Raw genomic sequence first — 14,559 nt, forward strand, 5'->3', positions numbered from 1 at the left:
CCTTATTTCGAAAAGAAAACAAGGAACCTACAGAAAAAGAAACAATATGATTAGAAGGCAAGAGGGTCTGATTTATGAGGAAAGATTAAAGGATTTAAGCTGCAAAGTTTGGCTAAGTGATGACTAAAAGAGAGCATGATAACAGTCTACAAATATTTGAAAAGCATATACCAAGGAGGGAGGATTTGTTATTTATCTTGGTGCAAAGTTGTTAAACTGGCCGTGAATGGTTGACGTTAAGGAGAAGGAAACTCAGGCTATCTGGGAAACTTCCTGGTTGAAATGGATGAAATCAAGGGACTTATTCCCTAGGACATAATGGCAACTTTATAGCTTGAGCTACTGAAAACATAATGGGACCCACGCTGGAAGATTCACAGAAGAAAGGCTTTCTTTGACAAGGACCGAGCATTATAAATAGATTTTGTTTGTTTTATTCTTGGAAATCAAAGGATTCTGAGACGTTCTCTAACACATTTTTGAATTTGAGCCACTACATTTATGAATAAAAAATTTAAAACAAGCAAAAGTCATACCACTGACTGATAATTAGTCTTGCTTTCCTCTTCCTGTCTTTTGGATTTGCTTTTGTTGTTGTTGATTTTGTTTGCTTTTATATTATGAACTATTTAAAACTTTAAAAAGGATATAGATAAAAAAGTAATAAATACACATTGTACTTAAAATCCTGATTAAGACATTAGATATCTGAAATATTGAAGCAGCTTCTGTGCGTGAACTTTCAGCTTTACTAGATTATTTCCTCCACTACCATTTATGAGAGTTTCTTTGCTCCAAATTCTTTTTTAAATTTTGATTTATTGAAGTATAGTCAATTACAATGTTTCTGGTGTACAGCATAATGTTCTAGTCATGCATATATATACACGTATTTGTTTTCATATTCTTTTTCATTAAAGGTTACTACAAGATACTGAATACAGTTCCCTGTACTATACAGAAGAAATTTGCTTTTTATCTATTTTTATATGTAGTGGTTAACCTTTGCAAATCTCAAACTCTCAAACCCCCTTTTCCCCAGTAACCATAAAATTGTTTACTATGTGAGTCCATTTCTGTTTTGTAGATGAGTTCATTGGTGTCCTCTTTTTTCTTTTCCTTTTTTTTTTTCCAGATTCCACATATGAGTGATATCAAATGGTATTTTTCTTTCTCTTTCTGGCTTACTTCACTTAGAATGATGATCTCCACTATCATATTTGTATATGTATACAACAATGGGATAATTTTTTTCCCCTTGTCTTTCTTTTGACTTCAAATTTTGTATATGATGCTTTGATTTAAAGAAGTTCTCAATTTCTGTTTTCACTTTCTTCTTTTAAAATTTCTTAAATTGCTTTCATGCTTAGAAAGTCACTCCCCATTCAGAAATGAGGTAGATACATGTTTCCTTCTAATTATTATTTTTGTATTTAATAATTTATATGAAATTCAGAAAGGCATGAGATACAGAAAATTTTTTTCTGAAATAGTCCATTTTTTCTAACATTATGCCCTGAAGAATTTTATTTACTTATTTGGTACTCCATCTTCCTCCAGAAGGGACTTAAGACAATTCATTGAAACATACTTTCTTCCTTCATTGGTTGTAATGTTTCCTTGACCACACACTAAATTATTATATATGCTAGAGTCTTTTTCAGGTACATAATCTCTGCTGTAGATTTGATCTACCTACATTTGAGTCAGTCTCATAATATTTTGATATCTGCCAGACAAGTCCCCTTCAACTTGTTTACAATTCTCTCAACTATAACTTCCTATGTATTCTTTTAGGTAAAGTTTCTAGCCATTTTAATCATTTCCAAAAATAATTACGCACTCAAATTTTTAATAGAGTACTAAGTGTCTAAATTAATTTAGGAAGAATTGACACATTCATAGTATCTACCATTCCCATCCAGGCATGTGGTATGTCCTTCCATTTAAAGTTTCCTTTTATAGTTGTATTTTTTCAAGCATGAAATATTCTGTTATTATGATTCCCCCTTTATGGTTGTGCCCAAATATTTTGTGTTTCTGCTGGTTCCTGCAATTTAAATGTTACAATGTCCTTCCTTTCTTGTCTTCAACAGAGACTGTTCCCACCTCCCCCAACAGGGAATCTCTGAGAAAACAGACCTGTAGAAAGGATTTGAGTGACCATTTTCTCAGTTCTCCCGAGGATGGCACTTAGCCAGTCCATTCTGAATGCACAGAAGAGCTCACTCCCTACATACAATGGGTGCCTCAAGGCTTTAGGGCATTGAGAACAGCCAGGACTTTTTTAAAGTTCTTCAAACTCCTACCAAGATTTCACTCACAAAAAAATGACCTAACTGACTGCTGACTAATCCCGCAGAGAGAAATCCCAAACCACCAAACTATCTCAATTTCCTGCCACAAAAGTTACAAACCTACTTGCATCCTGACAAATACCATTCCTCTTTCCACTTTTAATGAAGTAAGTGTCCCTTCTCTCTAGGGCCACTTCCTCCACTCTGAAGCTCTCCCCTGCCACCTCTTCTGGGACACTGTACTCTCAACTTCCCCCTCTTTCACAACCTCAGTCTCTACACTTTCACTGAGTCTGTTTTACCGACATTAGGACCATAGTCCAATCATCCCTCAAAACTAAATTTCAAGTCCTCCTCCAACAATCATCCTCCGCTTGAATAAATTTTCTCCATCTAATGCCACTGCCCACTCATTTTATAAACCAATCAAACCCCAGCTTCCCCACTGCAAATGCTCTTCCTGCAGCCATTAATTATCTCCACCTAACTAATTTCATAGATCTTTTCCAGTCCTTATCTTGATGACCTTTTAGCACCATTTGATAGTAGCAACCATTCTCTTCTGTTGGAAGCATTTTCTTCTCTTGGCTTCTGTGTCACTATATTCTTCTTTCTCTCATCTCTCTGGACTCTCCTCAGTTTCTTGCTGACCTTGTTTTTTCCTGCTTTTTACAAATCTTTTCTCATACCTTCTTCTCCTCTCATTTATTTTTTACCTAGGCATTTTTATCCACTACCATGACTTTAATCACCACCACACTGAATATCTAAGTCCTCTTGTCCAGTCATATATATCCAACTGTTCGTTTCAAGTCCACACTGGATGTTTTACAAGCGCATCAAATATGGCAAGTCCCATATTGAACCCATTATCTTTCTATTCTTTCAAAATTGTGAAATAAAATTCATATTTTATGGCACGACAAGAAAAACATAAAACATTTTCTCTTTGGCCTCCTCTCTCCCCACTGTGCATTGTGTGTCTGTGTTATGGATCGACCAAACCTCCCCATCAACAGGAATACCTGCTCAACCATGAAGAACAACATTCTTCTGGCATCAACAAGACAACTCCTTAAAAAATAATATTCCTTCTTGATCTTGGAAGGGGCCATGGTGACACTTAGATCTGGAATGTATAAACTGTCAATCATATATCCTTTAATGTACAGCCCTCTGTCTCTGTGCCTTACATAACTGTGCCTTAACTTCTAACAGGCGAAAGTTCTGAGCTTTCTGAGATGCTCTTCCTGGGTTATAATCTTGAAATTTGGCTTGTATAAATTTTCCATTGCTTTCTTAGACTGACTGATTAATTTTTTGTTGGCAGCCTGCTTCTCTCCCAGTGTTTCCTGCTAAAATCAGTCCTTCTTCCCATCTCTAGGGTTATTATTCTAACATGGATATTTTCTTACCGAGACTATCCATGTATCTGCAACAGGATGTGCCTCTTGTTTGCCTCCCCGTATGCAAATGTTTGGGTTTTGGCAATGTCAGAGACAGTTTTGGTTTTCACAACGAGGGGAGGGGTGTGCTATTGGATTCTGGTGTATAGAAACCAGGGACACTGTGATGTTGCTAAACATCCAGCAATGCACAGAACAAACCCGGCTACACAGAATTATCTGGCCTAAACTATCAACAATACCAAGGCTGAGAAATCCTAACCTATGCTGTTCCATCTGTCTGGATCACTCTTCCTCTCCCTTCCCCTACACCGCTCCTCCTACAAACTCCCACTTATTCTTAGTTTTTTCTTTAAATGTCACCTCCCGTGGGGAATGTCCTTAACCACTTAAACTAGGTTAACCCTCATGACACCCTTTACGATTACTTATGATTACTTGTTCAGAATATGTTTTCCTGCTACATGGTAAAGGATCAAATCTATCCATTCACTATTCTGCCCCCTGGTACCTGTAACATCATGTATCTATTGATTAACCTCTCAACCATAGGTCAAAAACATAGAACTTCATTCTGAAGTCTTAAGAAAACAAATACATCTCTTGGCTTCCAGTTTCCTTAACTGTAAATTAGCAATATTATCACTTATTTTCCCTACCTCACTGTTACTAATATTCAAATGACCTGAAGTATAGGAAGGTTTGCACTGAAAGTCTCATATCCTGAGCAAACTATAAGCTTTGGTCATTCTATGTACAAAATAATTTTTTTTAATTTCAACTTTGTTAAACAAATATTTTATTATCATTTAAAAATATTTAGAGTATTTCTGAGCCTTTAGAAAGCCCTTAATTGTGTTCATTTATAGAATCATCACAATAATGACACTCATTGCTTCAGGTAGCTTTAGAAAAGTAGGCTGCATAGCCTAACCAAAATATTTTATTTTTACTTTATTGACAAAACCTACACTTCAGTTTTTATTGTGCTCTTCTAAACAGGAAGCATTAGACTTGAGAAAGATTTTTCTTCCATTTGATAAAGCGAGGCTTGCCATACACACACTGTATCAGCTAATGGATCGCTGGTAACACCAGCCTCATCAAAGTGGTAAAAAAAAACACCTGAGAGAAATTACTTAAATTCCCTATTGACACAAACTTCAGTCAACTGAAGTGCATTTCTAAGTCAATATTTTTGCACTTTCACAACTGTTTATCTAATAAAGAGCTATTATTTCATTGATAAAAAGAGCAATCTGGAGGATTTTTATTATGTAATTAACCATTAACTGTATTAAAAGCACTAGTGGAAAGCAATTGGTCATTTCAGAGGGTTGGGGGCTTTATATTAGTTTTTAAGATAATATGCTTGCATCATTTCACCAAACTAATGGAGTTACAATTTACCTCTGGTCCAGATTTACCACACAACACACTGTCCTGTGCCCTTAGTTCTGTGGCACCTCTTTTTAATGATTAGTTAACTTGAGGATAATGAAGGTCTTATCATGTGCCTAATTAGCCATGCAGTCCCTAATGGTAGTTTAACTCATTTAGATAAAGTCAGTTTGCTGATCTGTTCTTAGGTTGGGGTGAGGAGGGGGAGGGAAGTCTAGGGAGAAAGCGTGTTGTATATGTGGTGTGCCCTTTCTCCCTCGCTCCCACCTCCGCCACCCACTACCCCACCCCCAGTGCAGAAGAGGTCAGCAAGCTTACACATACACATGCACACGCACACACACGGTAAAACAATCATGGCATAGCATTTGGGCTTCTTGAGAACTTCTAAAGATTTTGTCTAAATAGGTATATTCCAAATACCAATTCTTTTTTTCTAATTGAAGTAGAGTCCATTTACAATATTGTGTTAATTTCTGGTGTACAGCATAGTGATTCAGTTTGTGTGTGTGTGTGTGTGTGTGTGTGTGTGTGTATTCCTTTTCAATTTATTTTTCATTATAAGCTATTACAAGGTATTGAATATAGTTTCCTGTGTTACACAGTGGGACCCTGTGGTTGTTTATCTATTTTATATATAGTAGTTAGTATCTGCAAACTCCAAACTCCCAGTTTATCCCTTCACCCTCCTCTTCCCTCCCTGGTAACCACAAATTTGTTTTCTATGTCTGCGAATCTGTTTCTGTTTTGTAAATAAGTTCATTTGTCTTGGTTTTTTTTTGTTTGTTTGTTTGTTTTTAGATGCCACACATAAGTGATTTCATATGGTATTTTTCTTTCACTTTCTGGCTTACTTCACTTAGTATAGTAATCTCCAGGTCCATCCATGTTGCTGCAAATGGCCTTATTTTATTATTTTTTTATGGCTAAGTAGCAAATACCAATTCTTTCCATAGCCTCAGCTTTAGGCTTCTTGTTTATATTTAACAAATTTTTTTTTTGCATCAATAGTGGTCTTTTTAAATATTTTAAGCATCTGATATTAAGTAAGAATAACTGAAAATTGCCCCTCCTAGGTTAACTGGAGGTTGTTCAGTAGGTCCATGTAAAGGATGGTTTGTTACCCTAAACCTAACTTGGCTCTGTCTGATGTCCTCAGTCATTCAAGGGACTCCTAATAAGTAACATTAATTTCTATATTCACCAGTAAGTATGATTAACTCCTATTGTTCAGCTTTTAATATATGCTATAACAGATGTAAAATAGAAATGAAAATAATTCTTACCTCATTCTTCAGCTTGCTTCCAGAAAACCTTAAAAATCAGTACATTTTTCATTAGTTAAAAATATATATATATAAATTATACACACAGTTATAGCTATCAAAGAAATGCAGAGGCCCTACAAAAGTAGTAACTGTATACCATGATTAGTGAAATAAACATGGAGAAATTTGTTTGATCTTCAAAGGGACCCAAGCATCTTTCTCAACTTACTAAAAAGAAAGTCTATTAAGGGAAAGCGAAATAAAGGACGTTTAGGCAGGTCAGGTAAGATTTGAGACAATCAGAGAACACTTGATATTAAATATCTGTGTGTGTTCTGGCCAGTGTTTTCACTTCACAGTGAGTAGTGGCTAGTAAGCTGCTGGTACGTCCTTTGTAATATCTGAGTTCATCTTAGTATGACTCAGGTGCCTAAAATTAATTTTTTTCCAAGAGATACCTTTACTTTTAAAAAATAATTCACTCTTTTGAGAGCTAAGAGCAGTTCTGGTAAGTACACCAGAAGGCAATCTCAGATGCAGATTTAGTTATTTGGAGCTCCAGTATATTAAAAAATAATAATTGCAATTATCACTAATTTCCTTAGATGTCACCTTACTTGTCAATAACCTCCTCCTGAGAGTGACAGCAGATCAGAACAATGTATCTATACTCATTTGTGTATTTTTTTTTCTTTCACAGAGACTCAGTAGCTCAGGTCAGTAGCTTTATCTTACCAAGGTAAGCTGGTATATCAAAGTGTATGTGATTAGAGATGATTATAATAAGCTTTTCATCTCTGTAAGTACTCGCCAAGCACATAGATCTTTAAAACAGGTTATCTCTTAGAAAAAACAATTACATTTTTCTGCCTTTATTTTATTGTATCTAACTTTAAAACAGACTCAGTCTTATAAGTAAACACTAATTTAAAAGCAATATTGCTTCCCTGATTTCTCCTTTATGTCTCTCTGGGACACTTGGTTCACGATTAATTTCTCATCAATGATTGCAAACCATATAAATTGCCCAGTCACTGTAAATGATTTCAACACAAAGTTGAAATTCAGGTCTGATGGTTAAAACATTTCAATAAGCAAAATTAGTAACTCATTTTATTCAGTAGATATGATACGAATTCAAAGACATACAGAGAACTTGTCTTGAAGACAGTGGAACTCTACCTTGTCAGGCCTTTTCCAGAATACACGGAGTGATAATATGCACTGCTCTCTTTGATGCCAATCCCATAATAGTGATACCTAGAGCAAGAACAGGAACCAGCTCTGTGTTAATGTATGAATTTTTAGAAGGGGAAAAAGAGACTAAAGTATAATTGAAGTAAACCATAAGTAAGAACTGCAGTCCCCTTGATCAGTATCTTTTATTCGTGATTTTTTTCAAAGTAACATCTTAATGTGTTTAATCCCTCTTTAATGGTAACTAATCCTCCTTCCAGTCGTATTTCTGGCTCTAGGCTTGAGAAAGACAGGAGAATCGCCTACTGCCAATCCCCCTCAAACCTCTACAAAATTAGCTTTCAAAACCCAAAACAATTTGTAAAATTTAGGCACTTAAATTTGTAAATGTAGGCATTGGCTCTAAGCATATCCAGTGTTATCTATTTGCAAATTTCTAGGTTCAATTTGAATGCAGTCAACTGAATGAGAAAATGATGGGTTTCCCTGGTAGGACATTTACTGAATGGAGAAAACACTATGACACTGTGTGTGAGGAAGACACTGATGTCGTGCACAAGAATATGTATAATGCCTGCGACCCTTTAAAAGTTATTTTCCTCGTGAAGAATGAGAAGCCCAATTCACTGTCATTTTAACTTCAAATTTTTGTGCAGTAATGGGAGAAAAAATCTATGTCATGAATCCATGGTAATATGAAACATGGAATGTAACAGCATTATGAATAATTTGTTATAAATGTATCCCTGGATCCTGAGCCACAGGCAAATACAGCATCTCATGAAGTGTCCAATTGTACCTCATTCTCTTAGGCTGCAGACTCTCAATATTCTATATGCCCAAGTACAAATGCTACAAATATGATACAAAAGTTAAATAGTGGGTATTTAGTGAGGCTGGCCAAAGCCTGCTAATTTTTGCTCTCCCCGCCTCCCCCTCTCCGAACCCCCATGCAGTACTATTACCTATTTGGTTACCTACCATTTCAATTTATGTTCACCTAAGATCAGGGAAGTAATGAAATAAAAGAATGAGTGGTTTCCAGTGGACTCCAGTGTAATCATATTTAAAATTTCATTTCTTAGCATCACTGCCTGAGTTTAAAGTGAACAGGAGAATGAAAGATCACAGTTTCAAGGCCCCTTTGCTGACCTCAGTAATACAGAAGGGACTTGCCAGAGCAACTTGCTCCTAAATGTTTGCAAGGCTCAGGATGAGAGTCCAAATGGAGGTCCACTTATCTTATACCTGATTATTTAAAACAGATCAAACTAACAAACTGCGAAATAAAATGTGCCTGTCCTCCTATTTGGACGACTTACTTCCGTAATGAACTGGTAGGTAGGTTTGAATTTAGAATTCCTAGACTTCTGGAGTTTCACATGGAAACATGGTGGGGGAAGAGCGACCCACAAACTCCTGCTCTTATAGCCTCTGCTCCTTTGCTCACCATGAAAGGCCTGTTGTGAATACTCCAGCCTCCGCATCCAAGATCCACCCACACACATACCCCAAACAGCTGGGTCCAGGCCTCAGGCCTATGTAGCCTGAGGATTGATGGGAGGAGCCCCACGTAGGCTCAGGAGGCAGGCCTGAGCTCTTTGGATGGGGAATGGGCCCTAGGGACCTGAAATGTGGGCTAGAAGGACACATTCACTCAGGCTATGGACTCCTTGTCTCTTGGGGATGAGACCAGCTGGAGGAAGGCAGGAACAGAGCCCTCTGAAATGTGAGGCCCAGAGATGGCTTCTCTCCCTTTAGGTTTTAAGGGCATTACTGCTGTAGAGAAGTTGACTCTAAGGACCTGGGGTCATTTGAGATGGAGAGGAAAGAGTTTTTAAATATAAAAAAAAAATTATATATATTGTAATAAGAAGTGTTTTCAGAAAAAGCTGTTATATTTGAGAAAGAGTAAAGGAGGGTGATCAAGGTAAAAGAAGATATTTTATGAGGGCGGCAGACTGGGAAGAAGTTTTCAGGTCCTCAGTTTTGGGTGAAGGACAATAGAACAAAAGAAGCTCGTAACAGCTCGGGTTTTACAGTATAGAAAATAGCCCTCTGGTAGATAAGGGGAAAGAACCTCTAAGGTATACTGGAACAAAAGGAGAAGTGAAGGAAACAGGAAATTTAAGCAAACTCCAAAATATGGAACTGATGTGTTTCTAACTAGAAACTAAAAGAAGAAAACTTATATAAGCCACAAAGACCAAAAGCAGCTATATTAATAGAAACTGATGAGGGAAATACCTAAAAACCATAACAAATGAGCAGATTTAGATGATATTCAGCCAAGCATATTAGAATTAGTGAACATAAAAGTCTGTAATAAGTGTAACTATTTTCCTTTTATTAGATTTTAGAACTAAGATACCAAAGGAAATCTTTGTATTAGAAGAAATAAAGCAAGAGATGCTTGAGAACGAGGAGATCTATTATAATGGAAATATACAGCACTTTCCTGTTCTTTTGCAAAGCTTGCTCTATGTCCTATATATAGATGTGTAGTTCAAATCACTTCATTTTAGCCACTTGCTGAAGCAATACATGTTAAGCATTGCTTTAGAAGTTGATAAATCTTCTTTTATTACAATTCTGATCTTCTTGTTGATCATCTATAATCCTGTTTTCAACATGTAAGTAATACTACACCATGGCAAAGTGGTTTGCCACGCAAACTGAGAAAAAACTACATGACCTTCACAGATGGTAGACAAAAGTCAGAGGAGAAGTCAAAGGGTAACCCTGAGTTCAACAAATATTAGTGGGCATACTGCGTCCTGACCACTGTGTGAGTTGTCAGTACAGTGATGAAAAAACAGACATGGATGATCATTGCTTCTGATTTCCACCCTAGTCCATGGCTTCCTGAGCCAGACACCCTGCCAGTCATGAAACCGTGACCACACTGACCAGTCCCCAAGGAAATTTTACTTCCATTTAAAAAAAAAAAAACCACCTGATGATCACTTTGTATAAAGACTGCAACATCCTTTAGGACCCAATAAATACTGACTAACATGGATTTGTAATTTTTTTCTTACTTAGAACTTTTAAGGAAAAGATTTTTTTATTACACAATTCATTTATTCATTTTTTTAATAAAACAACTGTAATATTTTGTTCCCTCCCTTCTAATCATTAGGGCAGAATATCTTTAAAAATAGAAGTAGTTAATACTTTCACTTACATTTAGAATCCAGATTTTCACCTTAAAAAAAAAATCTTTTAAGTAATGTATTTTACTCATAGGTCAACTGTAAATGACACCATCAACCAGACACACACTGACACCTGAGGAAGGTAACCTGGTCAGCTATGCTCCACTCTACAAATGAGAAACAGCATGTCCTTTCCTCATTAGCAGTGCCTCGTACTTAAGACATCTTGAAGTAGCTGAGCACGTTCTATCAATACAATCTCATAAGTATGTTGGCCAACAGGGAACCAGTGAAAGAGTGAACTCTCTCTCTTCCCTTTAGACAGGCATTCAGTGCTTACTCTATGCTAAATGCGGAGGATTCCAAAAGGGGTAGATGAGGGTCTATTCCCTGGAGGAGTTGACAGTCTTGTGGGGGAGAAAAGCATACAAAGGAAGAACTGCAATACCAAATTAACACATGCTAAAGTTGACGCAGGTGCTAGTAGGCAATAATATAAATAATTACTGTTTATTGAGCAACTATTACATGTAAAGAACTTTATATATACTTCATGTCAAACTGTCACAGCAATCTGCAAGTATAGAAATGTCTTCAATTCAAAGCAGAAGTTCAAAAAGGTTATATGATTTGTTTGAAAAAAATGTGTGAAAGGTTATGAGTTTGAAGACAAAATTCAAGCCCAAAATTCCACAGAGCACTTTATTTCGATGGACCATATTATCTCCATACTCAAGATGCAAAATATTTAATTTTATACCTCAATTTTGTTTAAATTCTAATTTCTTAAATGAAAAATAGTTTGAATATGCTTGTGCTCGGCAGACACGCCTTCTTCTACTTCAGCACGAATCATTAAGCATTGATGACTAACATGAGTCATTAAGAACTACACCACTGATCCGAATGTTTCACATTTGAGATTCCTGTATAAACAAAGACTCCCTCTAGAATATAAACTCCCTACAAAAGGACATTAATAAACATTTGTTGAATAAATAACATGAAAAAGTTGAAAATAACAGTGTGTCATAAAGAATACTTCATAGACAGGAATTTGTTAATGAAGGACATGCATATAGTAATATATTAAATTTTGGTCGAGATTAAAACTTGCCTCACATGATAGAAGGGAATCTCCTAATTCCTTTAACCCTACCACAAGAACTGCATCAGAGTTTCTTGCTCTCCATGAATAACTTGTGCTTCCCGACCTTGATGCCTTTACTTTGTCAAGCTCTCCACTGGGAATGCCCTTCTTCCTGCGTGGCCTCTCTTCTTATCCATACCTCAAGGCACAGCTTCAGTGCATGAAGCTTTGCCTGGTCCCTTAGGCAAAATTCATTTCTCTGTCCTTCGAACTCCTCTCTTGGTCATTTATCCCATGCGGCTTTATACCTCGTACTATTGGTGTGTGTATACACGACTTACCTCCCCTACTGACCTATAAGATTGGGAGGAAGGGAATTGTATCTTTGCCTTCATTGGATTCCCCCTTAGAAACTACTGTAAAGAAAAAACCTCATTTATTGGATGAGTCAATGTGTTCTGGTAGAAATCTGGAAACTGATAAAACACAAATTCTCTTAAATCTAATAGTTTTCAATAATCATCTCCCAGGACTGTGCATTTCCAAACTACTGTTAAAATATTGGGGTTGACCAAAAGTCTTATACCTAATCAGTGTATATAAAGGCCATGTAATCAGTATATTTAGGCAGAAAGACTGTTGCTAGAAATATAAATCCCAACACTTTGCAATGACCACTGAAGTGCTTTAGCACATTTCATATCCAGTTTCTTCTGGAACCAATAAGATAATCTTTCCCCTTTAATCTTCCTTTTAGTCTGCCTAGGACCATGTTATCATCTGAGTGATGATTTAGTGTCTTTGAGAAGAGATAATAAATGACCAGCTCTCTGTCTTCCTAACAGCTGAAGATAAACCTCATAAAACCGCGGAGAGTAATTTCATGAGAAGTAAGTATACATGGATTTTTCATCTCACTTGCAACATTTTACATCATCATTTTGTTGTTATTATATTACCCTAAGATAAATCTTGCTAGGAAACATTTGCTAGAAATATTCTAGCATAACAAGAATATATAATGGTTAATGTTGAATAAAAAGTGAGTCTGCCTCACTGTGGGATAACAAGTTTTTATAATTTATATACCAATACCCAATGACTATCCTGCAGATTACTCTGAATAAAGATTCCCAAATATTTCATAGTTCTTTCTCTCTATATGATTTTTTAAGCTATTTTTATTTAAAAAGTTATACGATAAGTGCTTTAAAATCCTGGGTATGATTAGCTAATTTCTCTAAGAAAATATCTTGTGATTCTCTAACAAAATTGTGTTCCTTTATTAGCATCAACTGTCCTCAGCCTTATATCAAGTGACAGACACGATTTACATTTTAGGAATAAAGAAGAATGATTAATTAATTTTATGTCCACATTTTAAAGTGACCATGTTGTATTTTAATAGGACAAATGAAATTATTGCTCCTCTTTTTTAGTACTGAAATATTTAGCTTGTTTCTAATACTTTTCTTCATTTGCTGATCAATTTATACCTGTACCTATACGTCCTCTTTTCCATTTCGTCATTATACAGAATTCCTGAAACATATGTTCCCACTGAGCTAGTAGCCCTGATGGTAGTTTACATTATACAAATGATAACTGATAAGGAAATGATGGGATTAAGCTGTTCAGGGACTTGCAATAACTTACTATGATAAGAGCAGCTGCCATATCAGTTTTATTAACCCACTAAATCACCACTAATAAATAAGATAATAGCTTTTGTCCGTCATGTCTGAAAACCAAGATTTGACTGATCAAAGTCTACAAGAAATTAAAATGTAACTTCAAGTCAAACAGTTCACCGTATGTGTGAAATCTCATGAAATCTACTCGATAGGCTCAACTGTGTTCTCCGTTACCCCGCTGAGCCGTTGTGAGCAAGGGTGGGCCACAGGCTCTTTTACTAATCGTTGTCTCTTTAGGGTTTAGTCAGCACCAGGATACTCAGGAAAATGCCATTTAAATAAATGAATATTAATAGTGAAAGTTTTTTGACATGTACTCTATCTTACTATTCTTTGCACCTCAAAAATTCTTTAGCACCATGCTTTGTACATCCATATAAAAATGAATGGATTGATTATTATCCTTGCTATAATTCATTCACAACATAAATTAGGCAAGAATTACTTTTCATTAGAAGCGTTTTTGTATCTAGAGAATTTTGTTTCATTTTTATTATTCAAAATCTAAATTAAAAATTTTTGCACAGGAGAAAAATCAGGATATATTATTGGCATTTGTAGTAAATCAAAGAGGAGAAAGGAAAACACAAAGCAAAGTCAGTTTTTATCTTGGTTGGTATCGAGAATGTGTAGAATCTGCCATTGGGGTTGTTGGTTTTCCTGGCAGCGAGGGGATGGTAAGAGTGAAGGAAGGGATGGAGAGATGAGCTTATTATTTATTTATAGGTAAATTAATACCAAATTTATTTATATTTTTGGAATAATTCAATGGAAATTTAGTGATTGTATGTTTGGGGCAGTATAATAAAAACTACAACAATAAAAAGTTTTGCAAATTTACTAGTAAAATTGGGAGAAATTATAAATTCCTGTTTCTCCAAAATATGCTTACTTCTTCAATTATATTTTTGTGTTTCATTAGTTGTTCATATTTCTATATACATAAAAATATTTTCCATAAAATTAAAATTTTTGCAACATTAAATACTCAATAGAAATGATGATTGTGAAGATAATATACCAACACAGAGAGCATTGCAGGCAAAAA

The 14,559-nt window shown here is 35.7% G+C and overlaps 1 protein-coding gene across 3 annotated transcripts in view; it reads right to left on the reverse strand.

Annotated features, from left to right (window-relative positions):
• The window catches only part of RFX6 (regulatory factor X6), a 107,170-nt gene that overhangs the window by 23,982 nt on the left and 68,629 nt on the right, over positions 1-14,559 (reverse strand). For all 3 annotated transcript variants that reach the window (XM_074368452.1, XM_074368451.1, XM_074368450.1), the window contains 2 exons: positions 7,555-7,632; positions 6,391-6,418 (listed from right to left, as the gene is read on the reverse strand). In XM_074368452.1, coding sequence (XP_074224553.1) covers positions 6,391-6,418; positions 7,555-7,632 — 106 coding nt within the window. The remainder of the gene's footprint in view (positions 1-6,390; positions 6,419-7,554; positions 7,633-14,559) is intronic.

The sequence above is a fragment of the Camelus bactrianus genome, chromosome 8 (genome assembly GCF_048773025.1).
Source record: "Camelus bactrianus isolate YW-2024 breed Bactrian camel chromosome 8, ASM4877302v1, whole genome shotgun sequence".
NCBI classification, from domain to species: domain Eukaryota; kingdom Metazoa; phylum Chordata; class Mammalia; order Artiodactyla; family Camelidae; genus Camelus; species Camelus bactrianus.